This window comes from Lissotriton vulgaris, chromosome 7 (assembly GCF_964263255.1).
Source record: "Lissotriton vulgaris chromosome 7, aLisVul1.2, whole genome shotgun sequence".
Taxonomy (NCBI): domain Eukaryota; kingdom Metazoa; phylum Chordata; class Amphibia; order Caudata; family Salamandridae; genus Lissotriton; species Lissotriton vulgaris.
Genome location: NC_141695.1, coordinates 222,057,634 through 222,082,400, shown reverse-complemented (window position 1 = coordinate 222,082,400; position 24,767 = coordinate 222,057,634). Strand labels below are relative to the sequence as shown.

Sequence of the window (24,767 nt, the reverse complement as noted above, 5' to 3'; positions counted from 1 at the left end):
ATCCCGAACACAGATGGGCCTTCAGCGCCTAATCGATAATTTTATGCAGTTTATTCAAGTTAGGCGGCTTCGTGTGAACAAAACCAAGACGTATGTAATGTCTTGCGGTCAGGCAGCAAAGCAGGTAAAGCATGCCTTTTTTCTGGATAAGGAAAAGTTGACTTCTGTCAAGTCCTTTTGTTATCTAGGAATTACATTCAACAATTGTGGGTCCTAGTCCTCGGAATTTGATTCTATCAGACTAAGTATGCTGCGGTTTACTAGCAGTATTTTTCGTTTTGCCTCTAAACTTGGCTCACGAAGCATTTTAGACATGATGAACATATACAATGTATGCTGTGTCTCCTCTGCTCTGTATGGGGCAGGGGTGTGGGGACATAGCGAGAGTATATCCCTGCAGAAGGAGGAAAATAAGTTTTTAAGGAGGTTGTTATGTGTTCCCCCTTCTGCCTCCATCCAGCTGATCCATGAAGAAGTCGGGATCGAGTTCATTTCTGACTTAGCAGCAGTCCGGCCACTTTTATTGTGGCGTTCTATTTGGGCTAAGCCAGACACTCGATTCACTCAGGATATTATTCTTGATTGTATAGGCTTGGACCACTCTTCACGCATACTATGGTTGAGATACATTCACCGCTGGTATCTCCTTCTCTTTAATATTGATGTGTTTCGTGAGCCTGAAGAGGTTGTTTCTATCTCAAAAAAAGAAATCAAGACAACGTTTCTAAACTTCCGGAAGGCAGAGCGAGATAAAATCTCTGGCAATCTTGTTACCGTGAAATTTTATAAAGATTTAAATCTAACTTCGGGATTCCAATCCTATCTTGCGTATGTGACTCGTCCCTCTCATCAGTATGTTTTAACACGTGTCAGATTGGGTATTGTTCACCATCTGGTAGCTTTTCCAAACACAAGAACCAGTTCAGACATACCCTGTCCGTGTGACAGTATTTCCCGGCAGAGTAGTTGCCATTTCTTACTTTTCTGTAAATTTTTTCATTCTCTCAGGGTAAAATACCTTAAGCCAATTTTTATTAAATACAATATCCGTACTACAGAAACAGCACTGATATTTTTAACCTCATTAGAGAATGAGGAGATTTGCTTTTTTCTGGCTACTTTTATTTTGAAATGTACAGCTGCCAGGAAAAGTATCGTACTATAATATTTTTTTATACTTACCTGTCTGTACTTATGTTATACAGCTGCCAGGAATTGTTTTATGTTGCTATTATTGTTTACATTCCTGTCTGTATATATATGCCTTCAAATTTTATATCAAAATTCTGTACTTAAGGTATTATTCATATTTGTAGAAGTCCACAGTATATTATGATTATTTAAAACTTTGAATGTACAGATGCCAGGAAAGGCCTATTGAGTAATCCTTACCGATCTCCTGTCTGTTCATTTATGAATGTCTTGTATTTGATAATAGTATGTTGACTTATAGAGACAAGATTACTTATTAATTATTGCACTCTAACCTTTTGCACATTGTCGTACCGTCTTTTTCTATAAGTGTTCATATGGTGATTTTAAATATTTTAACTATGTACTTCTTTTGCTTGTATGATTTGTGTGTACAAATCGAATAAAAGCTTTTGAAATTGAAATTGAAAATCAGGTAACGCAAGCCGCCCTTCTCCAATCTCCTCCTGAGCCTTTTCCATGAGATGCGAGCACCCTTTGATGCCCAGATAAAACTAGCAATCTTGCCCTCCATCTTTACGAGCTCAGTCTTTTCAAATGGAAGTGGTATATTATTAAACAGAAACGTTATCTTTGGAAGGATGATCATTTTGATCAAATTCACCCTACCATATAGGTTAAGAGGAAGGTTTGCCCACCTATTCAGTAGTTTCCCCACCTCATGACTGATCTTTCTCCAGTTAACAATAGGGGCGTCTACTAATTTTTGAGTCATTTGAATACCCAAATATCGCATCTGGGATTTAACTCTAAAAGTCTTAGGTATTTGATTCCCCTCCATTACTTCCGTTTTGTCTCTGTTTACACTATAACCAGAAACGTTCCCAAAAATCTCTGCTCTAGCCAGGAGCTTGGGAATAGAGACTGCAGGATTTTTTGTGTATAAAATTAAATCGCCTGTATATAATGCTAATTTAGCCTCCAAATTGTCATATTTAAAAGGGGAGATAGTTAGGTCTTGTCTAATTGATGCCGACAAAGGTTAAATGGAGATATTAAATAACAATGGAGACAATGGACACTCCTGCCTAGTTCCTCGCAAAATCTTAAACCACTCAGTTAATTCCCCATTGACTAACACTCTAGCTCTGGGTGCTCTATAAATTACATAAAGGGACTTTATTAGATTCTTAGGGAAACTAACATTTTCCAAGGATGTCCAAAGGTATGGCCAGTGGACTTGGTCAAACGCTTTGGCCGTGTCAATTGCCACCATTGTTACTGGAAAGTTATGGCATTCTGCCAAATCTATTATTACCAACATTATACCAGTGAGCTCATTAAGCTGCCTTCCGGGAATGAATCCCCTCTGATCAGTATGGATAATTCTTTTTATGATTTTAGCGACCCTAATCGCCAATATCCCCATAAACACCTTATAATCAGTGTTTAAAAGGGATATAGGCCTGTAAGATTCAGCTGCGAGCGGGTCATTATTCTGTTTCAAGATTAAAACTATCGTAGCCTCATCCCATGATGCCGGGGATCATCCCCATCCCTCAATATACTATCGAAGAGTTCCTTAAATACTAATATTAAGTTCTCCTCTAATAATAGGTATACCTCTATCGGAAGGCCATCAGGGCCCGCCGCCTTTCCCCTTGCCATTCTTCTTAGCTGTGACCGAATTTCTTCCTCTGTTATTCCAGAAGCTAAAGAAGTGCTCTGATCATCACTGAGAGATGGAACCTCAACACTTTCCAAAAATTCCTTGATTTTTTCAGCCACAGGTTCAATCTCCTCATTATATGATTTAGCCATGTACCCCCGTACTTCCGCTCCGATTTCAGGAATTAGTGACCAAAATCTGACCAGTGGAGCCTTCCCTCACCTGCAAATTTGATTTTGGACTCTATCTGTTTTAGCCTTCCAGGCTAAAGCCTGTCACTCTTCTCCCTGTAAGAAAAGTTCTTAAGTTTGCTAACCTTCCATCTACTTAATAAGATGCTATCCAGAACACTCTTATATTCCGCTTGAAGACTCTCCAGCTCTTTAGTAAGGAGTGGAACTCTAGAAACGGATTCTAGGGAGGCCCTTTGTAATTCCTGCTCTTTACTTTGAATGTTCTCAAGAAAGACCTCCCTCTTCCTAGGGCTACGATTCTTCCCGATCATGATGGATATAATCTCTGCCCTTCAAAATGCCTTAAAGGCATCCCAAATAACCTGCAACTTTGCAGAGCCCCTATTAACCTGAAAAAACATTGTAGCTTCCTCTCGCAACTTTAATTAAACCACTTCATCAAGTAAGATCGTCCGATCTAATATCCATCTCATAACCCCTCTCTTTTCTTGTAATCTCAAGGATAGTAGAACCACAGAATGATCGGAGAGGGTAGCAGGCAAATGCTCAACCCTTTCAACTTCTCCACATAGACCCTGATCGAAGTAGTCTATGCGGGAGTGATGACCGTATGTTTTGCTATAAAAAGTATATCCCTTATCATTCCCTTTTTTAACTCTGCAAACATCCACTAAATGTAATTCATGCTTCAAAATTTTAAGTGCATTCATAGAGTTCAAAGGGGTATTATAAATTGTCCTTGAAGTCCTATCTAACTCTGGAAGTAAATTAAAATCACCTCCGATAACCACTGGAACATTAACTGACAAAAGGGCAGCCTCCAATTTGATCAGAGAGTCTGGGTTATCCTGATTTTGCCCGTAATACCTCACATATACCAATGCCCTATTCTGCATTTTAATATTGGCGATTATCCACCTCCCTGAAGTGTCCGTAGAATAACTTTCTAATTTAATACCACTATTGGATCTTATAATAACTGCAACTCCTCTTGTGTTACCCCTCTGTTTCGAACTGACAATGTCCTGAACCCAAGACCATTTTGTAAGCATATTTAAACACTCCTTCTCTTCTAAATGAGTTTCCTGCAATAAAATAATATTAGCCTCAGATTTTTTAAGAAACTCCATAATGCAGGCCGATTTTTTCTTAGATCTTCCCCCATTCACATTCCATGAGATGAGATCTACTAAGTTCTTACTCATTTATTCATTGAAAAAAAACCTCCAACCTTCTCACCATAGACCAAAAGAATTGACCATATAAATATATACAACACAACAGGTAGAGGACCCAACGGTTTTTCCCTTTTCCCCCCCCAAATGCTCCCAACACCCTGTGACCCTCCCCCCCAGGGAAACCACCCCACTATCTCTTAGGGCGCAAACGCCTTCGAGATACCCCTATGCTTGCGAGGTGAGCCTAGAACCTAGCTCTAAATTCGAGATATTTACATATTTACACAAATAAACATTGCTGATTAGACTTGCGCACTATTATAAATTGCCTCATTTACTACAAACCACATATAAATCACATATTTCTCTAATAGCTCTAATAGCTTAACATCTTATCCTGGCCTATCTCAGCTTTTATCATACTACTATGAATATATCGAATTACATCTTCATGAGAATCTGCGGGAAGCACCCCTCTACCCTGCTCCACCCATCTTTCTTAACAGGGTGTCCACTTCCTCTGGTTCACGAAAATTATACATCTTGTTGTTCCACATAATTTTCAACATACCGGGGAACTTCATATACGCTTGCGCTCCCTTAAGCCTCAACTCATTCATCTTTGAGCTGAACATCCACTGGCGCTTTGCTGTTCTTTTACCCAAATCTGAACGAATTGAGTATGTACAATCCCCGTATGTGGATGATCTTTCTTTTAATGCCCTGGTTAGAACAAGCTCCTTAATTGTAAAGGTATGAAAAGCAACAAGAATCTTCCTCGGGGCTTTCCTTCCCGGCTGCAACCTAAATGGGTCTCCAGGCACCCTCTGAAGTTCGTTCGCCCAATCAATCTCCGCTCTATCTGAAAGTAACTCCCATGTAACCGAGCGACAAAACCCTTTAAGTCTGCCCTTCAGCATTTTTGGCGATCCCCAAAATACGTATATTGTTTCTCCTAGCCTGTTCAAGTCTTTCCATATCTAGCTGTAACTCCTTGTTTCCTTGTTTTAGCTTTTCAATCTCACTGAGATTAGAGGCAGTGGCCTCTCCCAAGACTTTCACCTCCCTTTCAAGAGTCTCAGTTCGCTTAGCCAAACCATCTATCTTCTGCTCCAGGATCTCCCCCCTATCCTGAATTTCTCTGATTGTTTTCAGAAGTCACAAATTCGGCTAAAATCTCTTCTCTAAAGCTGGCCAAAAAGGCGCCTAATTGACCACCAGGGACAACTATATTGCTTTCATCTTGCATAACATGTGACTCAGCAGCAGCACTTGTAACACGGTCAAAAATGGGCCGATTAGGCTGATTAGCATCTTTTTCCGGAGTAACCTGGGGTGTCTCCACTAGATCCTCTTGACCCTCCATATGGGAAGAAAAACGATTTTCCAACCTCAGTGGAGCCCCCAACTGGTCAGAGGGACCTGCAAAATTTGATACTGTTTTATAAACTCCACATGTTTCTCGCTTTGCTTCCTCTGTCAATTGGGAGCCAGCAACCTGCTCCATTATTTTCATTGACTGAGTTGGTTTCTACTCCTGACTGTCGCAGATCTTCGACCTCTTGTATTAAGACCCGTGTCTCCTTGATTAGATTTTGAATCATCAGATGGAGAACAAACACATGCAACCGCCTCTCTCTGCTCTATCTCCTTCCCAGGTGGACTTATAGAATGACGTACCTCAAAATTTGCCCCTGAAATTGAGAGTCGCTCTCCATCCAGCCCTCCTGAGTCGAGAGATATCCCTTAAATCCGACTCTGTTCGAATTTAGACCGAGTAAGGAGACATTACCATTTCTTGTCTTCACCAGATAGACAAACTGTTCCTTGAGCCCGGGCCCTCTAGATATCCCCAGGTTATAAACTCCGGAATTACAAAATGTAATATTATCAGCTTCTCTCTCACACTGCCAATGGGGCGGAGACACGTCTCTCAGCGGCCGATGTAGGAAAGAGGTTCCTGGGACCGGGACCCATACAGCAGTGGCGTCACTAAGGGGTTGCGGGAGGGGTGCGGACCGCACCGGGTGTCACCCCATCTGGGGGTGACACCAATCTAGTAAGTTAGCTATTATTTACTATTACTTCTGCCCAATGAATCTAGTAAGTACTGTTAGCTGGCAGTGGCCACTAGTGCAAGCGCACCGCACACGCCACCCCTCGTCATGAACGCACGACGCACCGCACCAGATGTACTTGATGATCCGGATCATTGATCGTCATTGGTGTACTAGTGCGCTGGTGCGCTGCGGATGCGTGCGGCGCGGCGTACGCCGCGTACCCAGTACCAGTCCAGGGCCGTCAATCTAATTCGGGCTAGCTCGGTAATGACGGCCCTGGTACAGCCCCCGCGCGCACTTTCTGCTCTGAGGCGTCACGGTCGGCGGCCACGCGCCCGCAAGAGGTCGGAGCATGGGTAGTGTTGCTTGCGTCGTCCTGAGAATAAAGAATTGATAATACCGACGACGACATCACCAGACACCCTTCTATATCGCGATTGGATTCGCGAGCGCCGTCGTGGTCTCTCCAGTCTCCCCTTCAAATTTGGGACAGTGAGGTGAGAGAGAATGAAATAAAATATTTATTTATTAGAATACTGCATGCAGGATGCACTTACTAAGTACTACTAAGTAAAAAATGTGGCAGTCTAGTGAGTGGCACACAAATGAACTGATCATGATTCAGTTAGTAGTACATCGATGCTTTTTTTACTGCACAAACGAACGAAAACCCGGCCGTCTTCTTCGGGCGGGTGCACCGTGCACCACCAGGCTAACTATTAACTAAAGCTTTCTTTCTTGGGCAGACTGTTAGTCACGACGATAGGCCTGGGCCCCCACACCACACCTCATGGCGTGCCCCCTAAGTGCGACTTGTGAACGCTGATTGAAAACACGGTGGGTAGTGTCAAAACAAGCTCTCATCATCACCTAGTAATCAGCGCTGAGCGCAGGGCTCTGAAAGAGATTATCCTTTTAAATCAACACCCTCGATGTGGACATGAAATAATCTTAGACAAGATGCAGCCAGGCTGGCATGTGGAAGAGAACTGACACAAAGAAGGACTTTCTTCTTAGCATGATTCAGCTAGGCCTTCTGTGCTGCGCACTTCCCCCCAACAATTGCAGCCATGTCGAGACTGTTGTTCTAAAGGAAGGGTGCAACTCATGTATAGGAAGTGCTTTCCTGCTGTACCCTGCCAGCCGGTCAGAGGGAGCCTGTTAATACCAAACACCAGGAGTGGGGCCTGCCGCCTGCATGCTAATTCTAAAGGTCTCCCAGTCCCCCCCCTTTCTTAAGTTGTTATAGGGGTGGGGGGTTCAGACAGTTAGTATCACAGGCACCACCCTATGACACGCTAGAGTGGGGTACCTTACCATCCCAGCCAACCTCACAAGGTCTCGAGTCGGGCCACTCGAAAAGCAGTAACCATTGAAGCCCATCTTTCAGCCACCATCAAGCGCCACTGCCGGACACCTGTCTGCTTCACGCTGCCCTGTAGGGCGGCCGACCCTGAAGCTGGAGAACCGGGTTACTGTCTCAGCAGGGACGCCCAACACACGGAGCTTCATTCTGGCCAAATCGCACATCTCCCTCCCGGTGCCTAAACATGAAGGAGCCCCCCCTGTAATATCTAGGTGAAGAAACAACTCTCTCCCCCCATCTGTACTTGATAGATTCCTTCAATCGTTGTGAACACAATGTTGTGCAGATTCAATACAACCGGTATTCGCACATTCTATGGGTTTATAATGCTAAATGGAGGGTGTTGTTTTCTCAGTGTTCATCGTGTCTCTTTTGTAAAGCAGTACGGATGTCTAAGGTGGTTATTTAGACAGACCGTGTTCTGTCTGGATGTACAGTGGGCGTTTTGTTTCACAAAAGGTGTAGCCCATGCTCCTTCTAGCACAATAGGAATGCAGGCAGATCTCATGGTGTGCCCAATGGGGGTGATGCTCTACAGAAAGACTATCAGATTTTTCTTCACTTATTAACACAGTGGGTGTGTGGACAAATCTACCTGGGTGAGAATATAACAATTCTCCCCAGTTGACAAAAAGGGCACCTTGGCAGATTTTTCGAGTGAGTGTTGCTGGGGACTGTGCTTTAATGGCAAGTTGTTTGCTTTGATACTTGCACAAGTGCCACCATTGCCTACGAACGTAACGTTTGTTCTTGTGCTTGAGTGCCTACCATATATTGCAGTATTATACCTCTTCTAATTGTACTTTGTTTTCTCTCGAGCAGACTTCACTTTAAAATAGTTTATTGGGGTTAGACTGTAGACACCTGGTGCAGAGATCTTTGTTTACCCAACAAATTCCAAAGCATTGATTGTAGCTATAAGATAACTTTGGTGGTGAATACACTTGCTGGCGAGATCTGTGTGCAGTCTAGTTACAGGCCGGCCTGACTCATACAAAGTATAAAGAGACAGAGTTAATGTGATGTCCCAGCTGCAAAGTGAAGCATGCACCATGCAGGTCACAGATTTGTATTTTACGTAGGAAGCTCAGCGAGTTACTGCTTTCATTGCAGACATTCTTGAGTGTGATAGGTCTCTTGTAATATACCTGCTTAATGAATTATGAACCATCTTTAAGGGATTGCCTGCTATACTAAGGTATAAGTTTAGAAATAGTGCTTTTTGCTCAATATTTCATTATTCAAATTTTTCACAAAAGTGTTCCTTTAGTAATAAAGACGCATTAGTAATTGCTTTTATACATTGTTATTAGTTTAATTACTCGTGTGGATAATGCATCTGGTATTCAGACAGTGGATGTGAAGCTCTTACATTCAGGGATTGGAAAATTCAAAACCTGCCTCCAGTCATAGTTTATCTTTTAAGCAATTGTAACCTGCACACATGTCACTTTTTCCTCCTGTAATGCTCCGTTTGCAACCTCATGTATTTCCAGCCTCCTAGGCTAGTCTTGACCCGGGCTGTGCATTGTGCTTGCAGTTGCACACGGCTGGCTGCATGATTCATTGCTCAAGGCAGGGAGCAGCAGGCCAGGCCTTTCCTTGAACTCGTCACTTCACTTGCAGGTGGTTCACTTCACAGTTAGTTCACTTTATACGTATACTATGAAGTGAACTGCTTTGGCTTAAATATGCCTGCTTTGCTGGCCGGTCTTCATCCTGCTGCCTTATTGTCCATCCTGGCAGACTGCAGTGGCAGCTTAGAAAGTCGTGAGGGGGTGACACCATGAGTTACCCGCACCGGGTGACACCAACCCTAGTGACGCCACTGCCATACAGCATTACCTTGCGAGCCAATATACGCCGGGCCCCCGGATCGATTAAGCCGTACTGGCCGGAAAGGCTGTGGGAGGCATTAATGAGATTAAAAAACCTCCCCACGGGTCTCCCGCTGCCGCAGAGGCGCCGAAAAGCTGTCTCTCTTTGTATGAAGGTGCCGGGTGAAAGGTAACGAAAAAGTGTTACCGGAGAAACAGCAGCAAAAGCGGGACACTCATAAACCTACAAGCCTACAACTTCATGGTTAATTGGCCATCCAGGACCAGAGCTCTCCTCCTCCTCTCCCGACTGGCGTAAGCCAGCCGCCATGTTCCCTGACCACATGACCATCCCGCAGTAGTTGAAAGTTTCGGTCATTTAAACAAATCAGTGTAAACTCACAAAATGCACACAACTTACACATGAAGTAATTTACACCTGCTTCTGCAGGAACTAAAATGAGATCACGTCATTAAAAATGTGTGGCAACATATGTAAGTTTATTTATGAGCTAAATGTAATGGGCAGCTGTAAGCTTGAATGTTACAAAAAAAATAATATAATACTTAGTAAACAACAAAGTGCTCAAATGTTGAAGAATGAAAACAAAGTTCCAATGGGTAAAGTTATGAAAACACAGTATGAGCCCAGGAGAGGCTGAAGCCGAGATGTGACAATGATGCTCTTGACAACATGCTGGACCTGCCCATCATCCAGGGATTGGATGAGCTGGAATCTCACTTGTGGCTCAAGTCGCTGTAAACATCCGATCTGTGGTCTTGCAGCTCCTGTGGTAAGGGAAGAAAGAAGGGGGTCATGAAAACAAGACTGGGGCACGTGGATCAATCAGGTCATTGGTAAGAGCATGGGAGCTGTTAGTATTGCCTACTTGAGAGGGTGTTATTCCCCTCCTGTTACATCAAACAGGACGTTGTCACACTCACTCACATATACAAACCTGTAGACATTACTATGAAGCATGGTTCAGTAGCAGTCCTGAAAGGGTTAGCTGTCTGCACTGCTACTAAGGGTTTGAGAGTGTCTCTCATGCTAGTGGTCGACAGAGTGCTGCCCAACTCCTAGTGTGTTGTTGAGCCACCAATGATGCTGTAGGAACTAGTAACCTGTTGGCTCTGTCTTTTTGTTCATTGTTTGTTTGTTGCCTTGTACCAAAACCCATAAAAGTAGGCATAAACGCTGTGTATAAACAGCCAAAGATCTTTTGGAGGTGTGCTCTGTTTGAATTTGGAGTTTCACTATGCCGAAGTCTTTCCTTTTCTCTTGAACGGGTTGGTCCGGAAAAGTAGGCATTTGCTTATGCATAAGTGTCATTTGTGTGATATTATGTTATCTCATGTGATATCCTGGTATGATTTGCCAGGTGTATGAATGCAGCACATTCTGCCCATGGAAAGTCCTTGTCAGCTTTTTGGCGTCTTGTGATTTTCCACATGATTCTTGCACTACCACTGGAGACAGGCGCCTTCTTTTGTGTACAATTATGTTTTACAGATAGTGTGTTCTAGCGCTGCATTTGGTTAGCGGATAATTATGTCTTTTTCATTGTGTTGCAGGGTATGAGCTGGGTGCTTTAAGGCGAAGGGCAGAGGCCTTTGCCAGTTGCTTACACATCTTGGGCCCGATTCACAGAACTAACTTAAGACAAAATCCATTTTGGTATTCACAGAAGGCACTTACTCATTTCGGTATTCACAGAAGGCACTTATCAATGAGTAAGTGCCTTCTGTGAATACCAAAATGAGCAATTTACTCAAAATGAGTAAAATACTCAAAATGAGTAAGCTACTCATTTTGGTATTCACAGAAGGCACTTATTCATCAATGAGTAAGTGCCTTCTGTGAATATCAAAATGTGTAAGGGCCTTCTGTGAATACCAAAATGGTAGTAAGTTTAGGATTTTGTCTTAAGTTAGTTCTGTGAATCGGGACCGTTCTGTGTTGATACATCTGTGGGGCAGGTAGAGCTGCTTAAGAGCATATTTACGAGATTAGTGGCGCATGGCAGTGCAGCAAGTCAACTTGCTGCGCTGCCCTGCATCACTCGGAAAGGGCAGCAGGGCACCGTATTTATCCAATACAGCACATCTTGTCCTTTCCCCTTGCACTGGAACCTTTTTGGCAGGCATCCTTGCACCATTGTGCAAAGTTGTCTCTGTTGTATGCAAGATTGTTTTTGTGCAGGAAGGGCAACCTTCCTGCACAACAAAAACAATCCTCAGAGGCGTTTTCCTCTTTCTATGTGTGCTGCAGAATGCAGCACATGCAGTAAAAGGAGGAGAAATAAAGATATTTCTTCTCGCCTGATGAGGCGTAAGAGTTTGGCACATTCCCAGGTTTACAAGTCCTTGTAAATCTGGAAAATGCATCAAAAACCATGGGAGTTGCATGCAAACACCCTCTGCTTCGCCCATGGAACACATACTGCAACCCCCATAGATCACCTCTCTTGCGCAGAGTAAGGCAACGCAGCGATTTGCGCTGCGTTACCTCACTCCAGATTTATGTAGCCATTTCAAAGCCAAGCATAGTAAATGTAAATGCCAGCATTTGTAGAGCGCACAGCTACCTCCAACGGAAGTGTCCAGGTGCTGTCCGTATACCACTTAGGAACCCTTCCTGGCTTTTCCCTGTGAAATGTCCACTCCTGGGCACCCCCAAGGTGAAGACAGGCATCCCAGCGCTGTTTTGGCCCTTGTGGAGATTAAGCAAGCTATTGCCCAGAGTTGCAGAGTGGGACCCATGATTAGAATAGACACCGAGGCGAGAATTATCAGGTCAGAGGAAATTGAGTCCAAGACCCGCCAAGGCGGGTATTGAAGCTGGGTCCCGGGCCAGACCTCTGCATCAGGGTCTGCCGCTCTAACAATTGAGCCACACTTCTCCACTTAGCTTTGCGTGGCTTCACAAATCTGACTTAGAAACTTGCGTCACGCATGTACCACTTTCTGTGGTGCAAATGTGTCCACACCTCTCATAAATATTCCCCTTAGTGTTTACTGATTGTAGTAAATCCGCATTTAGGAACTCTATTAGGCTCCACCATTCAGCGATAAAAACTGCTCAAGCTGCTTTTTTCTCCACTAAAATAGCCAATTCCTCTATCTCCTCAAAAGACATCTTTAAGAGCCTCAAAGACATTACTGAGCCTACAATAACAAGCTCTTCTCCAGTCACATCTGTTGAGCTTAATAATGATTTGGTTATTTTTTTCCAGAAGAAAGTCATGGACATATGTTCCTCTTTCCCGGATACACCGAACCTGGTGGATTCCCCCTGTAGTGAATCTTTCTTTGACATTTAGAGGGTCCTCACAGTATTTCCTAAGCTCACTGTGAACCTGGTAAATGATCTCCTAAATACATTAGAATCTGGTTCTCCCCTGGACCCAGCCCATCCTCATATCCTTAGGAAGGTTTGGAATGCATTGCCCCCATCCTGACAAAGTGGTGAAACCGCTCCCTCTCTTGTGGGCAGGTTCCCTCGCAGTGGAAACATGCACTAGTCAAGCCACTTCTTAAAAAACCCAATCTAGATCCCCTCTGTCTGAGCAACTTCAGGCCAATCGCCTTGCTAGAGAGGAAGGAAAGGAGGAGTATCTAAGATTTGGGCAGACTTTGAGGGACAGTCAACGAGACTAGTTCATGTTGCCCTCACGCATCCCGAAGAATGACATGCTTCATAATAGGGCAGCTGCTCCTCGTGGTGCCGGCGCTGCAAGGCCTACGGGTCCCCCGATGGGTAACTTTAGCAGAGATCTTTTGTTTACGCTGCTTGATGAGGGCAAAGGATGTCTTGGTGGCGTGGTGCAAAGTGTTGGTGTGGAGTGAGCTAAAACTGATTAGGGGATATTGCTTAAACCTTTAATATATGGATTACCCAGTCAGGTTAAAAAACCTTATTGCACAGTAACAACAAAGCCCCTGCACTGGAGACAAACAGTAATTTCTTGGTGATTTACAGTTGCAATGAGAAAAGTAAAATGAGCACATCAAGACTTAAGTGAGTCGACCAATTGATGCAATAAAAGAGTTCAATGGTTTGAGAAGTTCTTGGTGTATAACACCGGTTTAATGTTCCTCTGTATTGGTCGACTCACTTAAGTCTTGATGTGCTCATTTTACTTTTCTCATTGAAACTGTAAATCACCAAGAAATTACTGTTTGTCTCCAGTGCAGGGGCTTTGTTGTTACTGTGCAATTAGTGTGGATCCTCGGGGTCCCACCTTGAGCGGTTACGAGGGATTACCGCCCGCCCTTCTTTGCCTGGACTGCTGTACTCTATAGTAGCATATACCTTGCGGTTACTCAGGTGTGCGCCTGGTCATTTCTGGAATTACCCCAAACCCTCCCAGTTGAATTCTAAAAAACCTTATTGGTTAGTGCTACTTGAGGGGTTATGCGGTGCCCTCATAGTCTGGTTTGTTACCCTTATTGAGGTCAAACTTTGGTCAAAATGTTTCGCGCACCTGGTTGTCAAAAATGGCTAGTGCCACATCTTCAGAACCTTAAATATGGATGAGTTTCCTACCCGACACTTGTGTCAAAAAAGTAGTACCCTAATAGTGGTACCTACTTGTCTTATCGTTGAATGTCCAACCTAGATAGAAACATGGAAAACAATGCATATAGTGTTGGCAGTATAATTATAATGTTTCTGGCATGAGACCTTCTTATTGACCAGAATGTCCCATATCGTGGAACATTGTGTGTGTCTGGAGCTGAAGTGGCCAACAGATGTAGACAGACAAACTGATACACGCACAACATATATAAAATCATGAATATGCACGCGATATAAGCGTTAGATTTACCATTGTATCATCTCATAGTGTCTAATCCCAACCCTTGCCAGCCCTTGTCCTTTAAGAGATAGTACTATGCAGACTCACAAATGCTAACAAGAAAATCATAGATTTGTGATGATAGCCACATGCCACCTTAGTGGGTGAGTGAATATATACAAGAAATCGGGGCATACTTACATCAGGAGACTGGTCATATTTCCCATATTTCATGGCATTGGTATAAGAGAAACTGCCTTACCAAAATTGAGGTGGCATAGTGACCCATAGAAGGAGGCAGAGGTGCTGTGTCCTAGCATGCTCAATGGAATGGGAGAAATGGACGCGGTAAGTTAACTTTCATAATATATTTGGAGCCGAACGTCGACTCTCGGCTCAGTTTCATCTCATCAAATTAGTGTCTGCCTCAGTGCTCATGGTTTTTGAGTTTGAGCTGCTTGCCACACCTACCCTGCTCCTCCACTATCCCAAAAGATTCTACAGGGTGGTAGATACTCTTACTATGTGGGGGTTCTAATCTGTGGCATTGGCTGGAATGCAGAGGGAAACCCAGAAGTGTCTCAATGGGCATGTCTGGTGACCATGATGGAGTGGGGACTTGCTGTAGTCTAATTGCTAGATATTGGTGATGTATCAATTGCAATGGCTGAAATCATATGTGTATGTTATGTATCCCGGTGGACATAGTATTAATCAAATCAGTTGCTGTGTTGCGTTTTTACAGAATGCAAAGTGAGTTTTCCTCCTCTATCAGAGGATTATGTTAATTATTTTGGCACAGTAGTTTGTCAACGTGATACGGCACTCCATTTTGATTCCATTCGGGGAAGAGAAAGACGTGTATATTTTCTAGCATGAGGTTATGACAGGGCAGCGTTTTTAAGTAGAGGTGTCCACTGGTCACATGAAATTGTGGTTATGCCCTGATGCAGCAGGCTTAGAGTAGGTTTGGCTCTCACTCATATACTGATGTATAATTAATAACTCCTGAACCCGTCTGGTAGATTGACCCCCATAATTAGCTGCTGATCATGAGGGTTCGATGTGATTATTTTTAACATTTTCCATTTTCATTGGGCAGTTCAGAATTAGGGACTATACTGATGTATCTACACTTCAATCCATGGAATTTCATCATTTAAACCATTGTGATCATGGAACAGGCATCGTTGTTCTCACCTGAACAATGTGGTGGGGTTCGATGTAGGGTTTGCTTCCAAAATCGTCTATTTCAAGTCTTCAGTGGAGTGTCTCAATTAGTTGAAGTGGTTGCACATCTTTGTGGCATTGCGTCCATATCTTGTGGTACTCTTGTGTTCCCCTATTGTTATTTTGACTGGCTTGGTTACCATCCTCATGTAGAACATTTGACACAGGAATGTGTTGAGATAGATGCAATTTTTGGTATTGCAGTTTGTTTGTTGTTTCTGTGTCCATGTAAATTCACCCAGATGTAGTGTCCTAGAGTGTTTGGTTGAAGGGTGCAGTTCCAACAGGGATGATGTCCCTGAAATGATGCAGATTAGAAGGTCCAGGAATGGAATCTCTTTGTCAGAGATCAACCTTGTAAAATGTAGAAAAGGTTCAAGGGAGTTGATCCAGTTCCCAAATACCTCACAGCTATTCCCTTCTCCTTTCCAAAAGATGAGGATGTCATCAATGTAGCACTTCCATTAGATGATGTTTGTCTGAAATGAATTGGATGGGCAGAGTATGTACTTTGATTCAATATTGCCAATGTATAGACAGGCCAGATTGGGGGCAAATGTACTCCCCATTGAAGTGCCTTGTATTTGATGGTACATTTAGGTTTTGTACTTGAAGAAATTGTTTTTCAGAGCCAGTGAAGCACACTCAGTCAGTCAGTCACTTAGCTTTATTCGATTTTGATTTACAGGAGATTAGTTCCATAGGGTGGTTTGGGGCATGGACTTCTTAGGGCATGACCTAGTGTGCACTAGCTGATCCTTCAAATTAGATGTTCTCTTGAAAGAGAAGCGTGAACGCTCTAGCTCTAAGTCACCTGTATTGAGGATTTTCCAATGTTTCGTAACAATGTTTTTAACCATGTTAGATAGAGGGGTGAATGTAGTTGCACATGTCATGTTGTCTTCCGTTGATGGTATCGTGTTCTTCAGTAAGGCATCTCGGTTGTTGTTGCGGTTTCTCTTTTAAGCCTGTACGATTAATCTTTTAGGGTTGTTTCTTTCAAGTAGGTTCTTACTGATGTGTTTAGCTTGTTTATCATAATCTCCAAGGGTGCTGCAATTCCTCCGAAGACGTAGGTACTGGCCATAGGGGAGGTTCTCATGGAGTGCTTTGGGAGGTGACTATTGAAAGATAATAGGCTATTACAGTAGGTGTTTTATTTTGTAGGTTCTTGTGTGTTTTTGGGCCTTAAATGATGCAGATTAGAAGGTCCAGGAATGGAATCTCTTTGTCAGAGATCAACCTTGTAAAATGTAGAAAAGGTTCAAGGGAGTTGATCCAGTTCCCAAATACCTCACAGCTATTCCCTTCTCCTTTCCAAAAGATGAGGATGTCATCAATGTAGCACTTCCATTAGATGATGTTTGTCTGAAATGAATTGGATGGGCAGAGTATGTACTTTGATTCAATATTGCCAATGTAGAGACAGGCCAGATTGGGGGCAAATGTACTCCCCATTGAAGTGCCTTGTATTTGATGGTACATTTAGGTTTTGTACTTGAAGAAATTGTTTTTCAGAGCCAGTGAAGCACACTCAGTCAGTCAGTCACTTGGCTTTATTCGATTTTGATTTACAGGAGATTAGTTCCATAGGGTGGTTTGGGGCATGGACTTCTTAGGGCATGACCTAGTGTGCACTAGCTGATCCTTCAAATTAGATGTTCTCTTGAAAGAGAAGCGTGAACGCTCTAGCTCTAAGTCACCTGTATTGAGGATTTTCCAATGTTTCGTAACAATGTTTTTAACCATGTTAGATAGAGGGGTGAATGTAGTTGCACATGTCATGTTGTCTTCCGTTGATGGTATCGTGTTCTTCAGTAAGGCATCTCGGTTGTTGTTGCGGTTTCTCTTTTAAGCCTGTACGATTAATCTTTTAGGGTTGTTTCTTTCAAGTAGGTTCTTACTGATGTGTTTAGCTTGTTTATCATAATCTCCAAGGGTGCTGCAATTCCTCCGAAGACGTAGGTACTGGCCATAGGGGAGGTTCTCATGGAGTGCTTTGGGAGGTGACTATTGAAAGATAATAGGCTATTACAGTAGGTGTTTTATTTTGTAGGTTCTTGTGTGTATTTGGGCCTTAAATGATGCAGATTAGAAGGTCCAGGAATGGAATCTCTTTGTCAGAGATCAACCTTGTAAAATGTAGAAAAGGTTCAAGGGAGTTGATCCAGTTCCCAAATACCTCACAGCTATTCCCTTCTCCTTTCCAAAAGATGAGGATGTCATCAATGTAGCACTTCCATTAGATGATGTTTGTCTGAAATGAATTGGATGGGCAGAGTATGTACTTTGATTCAATATTGCCAATGTATAGACAGGCCAGATTGGGGGCAAATGTACTCCCCATTGAAGTGCCTTGTATTTGATGGTACATTTAGGTTTTGTACTTGAAGAAATTGTTTTTCAGAGCCAGTGAAGCACACTCAGTCAGTCAGTCACTTAGCTTTATTCGATTTTGATTTAAAAATCATAAAAGCATACAGAAGAAAAGACAATTTTAGAGTAAAAACAGAGGAACATACATACAGTAATATATCTACAAGTTAAAAAAGGACGTGTGCCTAGCCTGTTGAAAACATTTCCTTAGTTATATCGCACTGTACATAAAATTAGCATTTATCGTCTGAGTTAATCCGTAAGCTTGTCCCTCTATAATGGGGTCTTCAGAAATTACAATTTTTATACTGTAAATCAAATCTATTGAGGGCAGGAGAGCTTCTACCAGTAAAAGCATGAGGTCCCCTTCCCATCAGATATTTGTGTACTGCCTTTGATCTTGGTAGGGGGATATGTGGGGTACTTGGGTAAAAATCGTGCAAGGCCTAAATGGAAATGGGGCCGTCTCCTTCTTGGGGCTGGGAGGAACGTAGGTAGGGGACAATGTTCCGATTTCTGAATTTAACTAGAATTAAGTCCCCAGGGATGTCTTTAGGTAGTGACCCTAAACAGCCCACCCTTCTAACGCTCAGGATTCTACCATCTTGATTGGGTAACAGGGGTCTGTTTTTATTTAACCAGAAAAAGACCTTATTTAATAGGTCCTGATGTCTTTAAGGTTTCCCATAAGTGGGTGCAGGTATTCCTGAGAGAACAAGCACAAAGGGGGCTGCTTCCGGAGGTAAATGTATACATGCTACTCAGTTTCGCTCCGCTCTGGCAACAGTGTAGTTAGTTAACACAGATATGGGGGCAATTTTAGTAACAGTTGGGGGTTTTATGTTTGGAGTTTGACTTTCAGCTGGGACAATTTTTCTATTATTAGTTGGCATAGGCTCTTCGGGTGAGGTGGGTGGGTTGGGACAATTGGATATTACCGTCTTTATAGGTGGTGAAGAGTTGACTTTAAAGATTCTCTCTATGCTTGTCAGCCTATCCCCCAGGATATTAATTTTTTCTACCAAGGGAGCTATTATAATTCTTAGCATTTGCTCAAACTGAAACAGCAGTGGCAACTGGGACGACGATATTTGGTCATCCAAACTTTCAGCGTCCCCCTTAGATAAGACAGAGTTAATAGCGGGCGATGAGGGACCAACACATAGTTCTTGTACTTTAGGTTGATTTCCATAGTCAATAACCCCGTCATGCTTCCTTTCAGCGCTTGGCCTCTGGGGCAGTACAGTAGCTTGGATGTTGACCCCCTCAGATGATAGCGATGGTTCAGGCAGTCTGTCAACGGGGGTGTCGATACTGGAGCATTTTACAAGGGAAGGGGTTACTACTGGAATTAACTTCGTGCCACACAAAGCATTAAGTTCCTCCCAGTAATACAAGATTTGCGGACTATCCGGGGTTAAAGGAGGAGATTGAAGAGGTTGAGTAGTATCTGGAGGTTGGCGAGATTCATCAGTGTCGACTTCACTTAGAGTGGGCAGTGTCCTCCTACTCGGGATTAGCTTTTCCATCCCCTGCCCCGGACCCCGCTGTGGGATAGGTTTGTTATAAGCCCCCGTTGCAGGTCAAGTTTGATGAAATTTATTCAATATTGAAGTCTTTAACTGGGAGATAGAGTGTCCATGGAAAGTCACAGTATGGTGTAGAGTAGATCACAGTACCTTCTCTTGTCAGGATGCCAAGGGAGGTGGCCAGTCCCGTCCTCCTCAGGCCTTGGAGGGCATTAGAGGGCCCGCCCTTTGCCCGGGCTTAGCCCCGTGCTGTGACCCGCGGGACAGAAACAAGGCCTGTATAAATAGGTCAAGGAGGCGGGGCCGGCTGGAGAAGCGTACCAGCTGTTGGTAGTGTCAGGGAATGCTGGTACTCACAGTCCCTGGCCGCCGCACCTGCCGATTCCCCCACAGCAAAGAAAGGGCAGCAAGGAGTCTTCAAGTGGGCAAGATAATCCTCCGATCCCCCAGAAGGTCCCAGACACGGCAAACCTCGGGCCGCGAGTCGCACCCTAATCGACAGCTTTGCTCAGAGTTCTCTCAAAATTCTCAGAATTCATCTAAGGGTGCGAATTTGCGTAGCTGTTTGTCTGCTGTGCACCATAAGAAACAGAAAAGCCAAAAGTCAAAGGGATTACAGGAGCTTAAGGTTCCCCCCAGTCTGCAGGCCTGCTGAATTGCAGAAATACGAATTTTGTATAGTATGGCACAGTTGTATGAATCAGCAACGGGGTAATTTTCAATACGCCAATATTAACAGTTCATGCGTTACAGTGGAGAAAGCGTACAGCTGCAGATGGACACGTGTGAAGTCAGACAAATTCAGTGTGCACAAGAGCTGGAGGTACGTTCAATCTCAGCATTACTGTCAGAGACTGTCAGAGATGAAATCAATCAATCAATCATCGCCTTTATATAGCGCACTACTCACGCAGAGGGTCTCAAGGTGCTGGGGGAGGGGGGTCCGCTACTGCTCGAACAGCCAGGTCTTGAGTTGCTTCCTGAAGGCTAGGTGGTCCTGGGTCAGGCGGAGGTGGGTGGGGAGGGAGTTCCATATCTTGAAAGAGGTAGTATTTCCCCGATCCTGCCTGAGACAATGTATCCGTGCAAAGTTTATCTCAAAAGTATAGAGCTGCTCACCTCACCTCACCTCCCCGTGAGACAGTCTCAGACCCAGGGTCAGCGCAGGCTCCGCAGCAACCAATCTCCGCAGCTGTCAGCAATGAAGACGATGGGGGATTTCAGCGCCGTTTCAAAAACACCGCACCCGGCAGCGAGCAGCAAGCAGCACGCCAAACATTGTGAAACTCCGCCGTAGCCGGCAACCCGTAGCCAGTCACTCGCAGCCACTCGCCGCAGCAGGCATCGTAGCAATCAATCTCCACGGCCGCCGGTAATGAGGATAACAGAAACTCCAGCGCCGCCTCAGAAACACCACACCCAGCAGTGAACAGCATGCCAAACAGCGGTGGTCGCCATCAGACTCGTGGTCAGGGGGAGGAGCCAGGAACAGCACACTCAATTTTGAGGTCCACAGGTGTAGTGGTTGACGTAGTGGTGTCGATCACCTCTATTGTGGCATCTAGGGGGATGTTTGTATACAGCCCCTTAACATCGAGCGTCATTAGGAAGGTGATCTTCTGTGGATTATCCATATTGGCAATCAGGTTTAGTACTTCCTTGATATCTTTTAGAAATGACAGAGTTTCTTGAACCAGTGGTTGTAGATAGTTGTTGCAAAATTGCAGTTGCAAAATCTATGATGAAGTATGACATCTTGTGCAATGTGTGAGGGCAACATGAAACAGTTTTGTTGACTGTCCCTCACCGTCTGCCTGACTCTTAGATACTCCTCTCTAAGAATAAGGACTCCTATCTTTGCATTGATTTCAACCCCGGGAGCACGGGCACTGAACTTTTCTTAACTCCTAGTCTCCCCCATCTCCTATTTATTGATACAATCTCCTTGCTTTCCAGAGTCTCTAAGATTTTAGAGAAAAGGTTTTAATAGAAATTTTTCTGCCTTCCTCATATTGAATGAACATCTCCACCTCACCCAAATGGAGTTCTGACCAAAACTCAGCACGGAAACAGCATTGCTGACAGTGGTCGAGGAGCTCAGACATCTCCCTGATCAAGGAGGATTGGTGGCCATCATCCTGTTAGACCTTTCTGTAGTCTTCGATACCGTGGATCATCATACCCTCATTCAGAGAATATCAATGGTTGGTATCAAAGGCAGGTTCTGGATCAGTCTTGCTACTCACCCAGTCTCCCCCTTAGCTGTGGGGGTCCCTCAGGGCTCCTCCCTGAGCCCCACCTTATTTAACCTTTACATGTTCCCCACTGCTGAGATTGTACACTCATTTGGATTGTCATTGGTCTCATACGCTGATGACACTCAGCTGGTTGTGTCAATATCTCCTGACCCCAGTTCTTGTCACATATACCTAACCCCTTGCCTTCAGGAAGAAGCCAGTCGGATGGATGGTTGCAAACTAAAACTTAACAAGGACAAAACTAAAGTGATGCTGCTGGGTGATAACTTCGGCAACAACCTCTCAAGTCCCTTATCTGACACGCTCGATAAAGAGCCCTGGGATGTGGCTGGATGCCAGCCTCACAATGGACAATCAATCAAAAAAGCTTGCGGCTACCTGTTATGGCACAATGAGACTGTTGAGAAAGGTTCTCAACCTTCTCCCGTTTGCTGCTAGAAGAGTGATCGCCCGAACCCTTGTGCTGTCTCGCACCAATTACTAAAATGCCTTGTATTTTGGCTTGCCCCACTATCATCAGAAGGCGTCAGACTGTGCAGAATGTCTCTGCTTGATTTTTGATGAACATTTCCAAATACCAATATGCTTCGCTGGCTCTCAGAGTTCTCCACTGGCTTCCGGTGGAATGCTGAGTGCAGTCAAAGACCCTTTGCATTATGCATAGGCCAATCAACAAAAAGGTCTCTCTTTTCTGAGACCGCTAGCCTTCCCATACTTGCTGGGGAGAACCCTCACATCTTCTCCAGCCTGTATACTGAGGTTTCCTAGGATCAGAAGAACCTTGTTTCTGGTACCACAACTATAAAATACCCTGCCTTTGAATCTGTGCCTAAGAGAGCCTGAACTTTCTTTTTGTAAAGCTCTGAAGACTTGGCTTTTCCATGACTGATCCTCTGACATCTTTATCGTTTTACGGTGTCTGTTGCAGCGCTGGGAGGCCTTCAGGTAGCCATGTGCTGTATAAAAACTCTAGACTATATAAAAAACTCTAGACTCGACGGAGAGTGAGTTTTATTGAATACTATGATAGACTTGGTCGTGTTGGGTGTATGTTATTTTCTGCAATGTTTGTACAGTTGCATGTTAGATTATGATGTGGCGTAGTAAAAAATGGTATTGTAAGCATGTGAAAGCCAACTATATTTTCACGTCTTTGGTCTGTTGGATGCGTTCTGACTAATTGTGTTCTTCTGGAAATTTCTTGAGTCTTAGTGGGTGATTCTGTTATTAGTCATTTGTTACTCATTTGTGTGAGGAATCTGAAGAGCTCTGCCTAATGTGTTCTTCTGGAAGTTGATTTGTTTTGTCCTAGGAGGTGATTTGGTTTTTAGTCATGTAGGGGATGTGTATGATTTGTTTAATATAATGTGCTCTTATGGACGTTTGGTTGTAGAGTCTTACGGGCATCATGGCACTGTGTGGAATGTGTGTGATAAGCTCTAGTGGTCCTTGTAGAGGAACGTAGACAGTTCAAAACAACATGTTACTTAGCTTCCATGGGAAAGATAAATACCTTACTATGAGAACCTAGCTAAAATAATTAAGTATGGTACCAGTCTTATATAAGATCTGTGCCACTGTAGTGGTCACATTGAAGTACAGCTTCTTCGCATCTCACCAGTACTCTTGTGTTTGCTGCCTTGCTAAGGGTTTGTTGCCACCCACTCCATAGCACTCATTCTTTTTTGCGACAAGCATTTGGGTTTCTCTTATGTCTCTTGCTTATTTGGCTAAGCAGTCTCTTCAGTCTGGAGTGTGCCTGTGCAGAAGAGCTATTTGAAAATTTCCATTCTTTGTCATTAAATATAAGTGTTATTTGCTGCCTTGACCATGTTGGAGTGGAATCAAGGGAGAGTGGGCTGGGTTAGGAACCTATTATAGGGACCTTAAGCACATCAACAAAGACTTGAGAAATGTGTTTCCCTTCATTTATCCACTCACAGTTGCAGGGTTTAGAGATCTTCACTCTGTTTTTAGGGGTTGGACTTGAAGACAAAATTTTACACACCACCCTTTTAGGTTGAAGCCTACTAGACTGCGCAACAGACAGCGCAGTTGTCTGGTTTGCCAACAACTTCTTGTGGGGATTGTGAAAGATTCCCTGGAAATGCATTCCATCCATTGCTAACCATTTTCTTTGTGGTTTGTAACTCACATTTGCTTACTTTCTATTTGAAGGCTTTATTTGATTTAGGCTGTCCATTTAGAGTTTGTCTGTCTGGTGGAGTATTGCTTGTTTACTGCTGTATCCTTCCGAGTACTGGTGTATCCTTCTGAGACCTTTATATCTTGTTCTTCATTTTGTAACATTTGTAACATTTGCTGTGCATTCAAAGACAGAAATCAAATGGCAAGCTCTGCCTTTCAAGGGAGCTTCTTTCTCTGACTTCAAAGTGAGAGAATTTATGTGGCACTCTTCATGGGGTAGGAAAGAATGTTATATAGCACACAACATAAATTTACTGTGCTCCTATTTCAGAATAGATCAGAATTAGGAAAGAACTAATTAAGTAAATTTTTATTGTCATTCTGAAGTGTGGTGGAAACAAATATTTTAATATGATCAAAACACTAGATGATGACACTTTATCATTTGTGCAGAGTAAAACTGTATGTTTGTGGAAAAGTAATAATCATTTCAATTCGATAGGTATTGCCTGTAATGGCAGGGGGCCATGCATACTCCACATTACACCGCTGTACACCACTCCACACTCTACTCCACTGAACGCTACTCCACTCTATGACACTCTTCTCCATGCCACTCCACTCTGAGCCTCTACATTCTACGACACTCCACTTCATTCTACACCATGCCACTGCACTATAGACACCCCACTTTAAGACATTTTACGCTACTCCATGCCATGCCACTCCAAATCCAATCTACTTTACTCTAAGCAGCTCTAAACACCTCCACTCTTCTCCCTTGCACTCCACTCTACCCAATCTAACCCACTCCAATCTTTCCTTCTCCAATCTATTCCACTCTAATCTACGCAACTCCATTTCACTACAATTTACAGTGATCTACACCACTCTACTCCAATCAACCAAACTTCACTCTGGTGTAACCCAATCTACCCCACTGCACTCCAATTTATCATATTCCACTCTATTCCAATGTACTCCACTT

General features: G+C 43.6%; 1 protein-coding gene across 1 annotated transcript in view; it reads right to left on the bottom strand.

The window, feature by feature from the left end:
• Nucleotides 1-9,918: 9,918 nt before the first annotated feature.
• The window catches only part of TYROBP (transmembrane immune signaling adaptor TYROBP), a 223,821-nt gene continuing 208,972 nt past the window's right edge, over nucleotides 9,919-24,767 (bottom strand). The window contains exon 5 of the mRNA XM_086929998.1: nucleotides 9,919-10,225. Coding sequence (XP_086786124.1) covers nucleotides 10,175-10,225 — 51 coding nt within the window. The 3' untranslated portion in view covers nucleotides 9,919-10,174. The remainder of the gene's footprint in view (nucleotides 10,226-24,767) is intronic.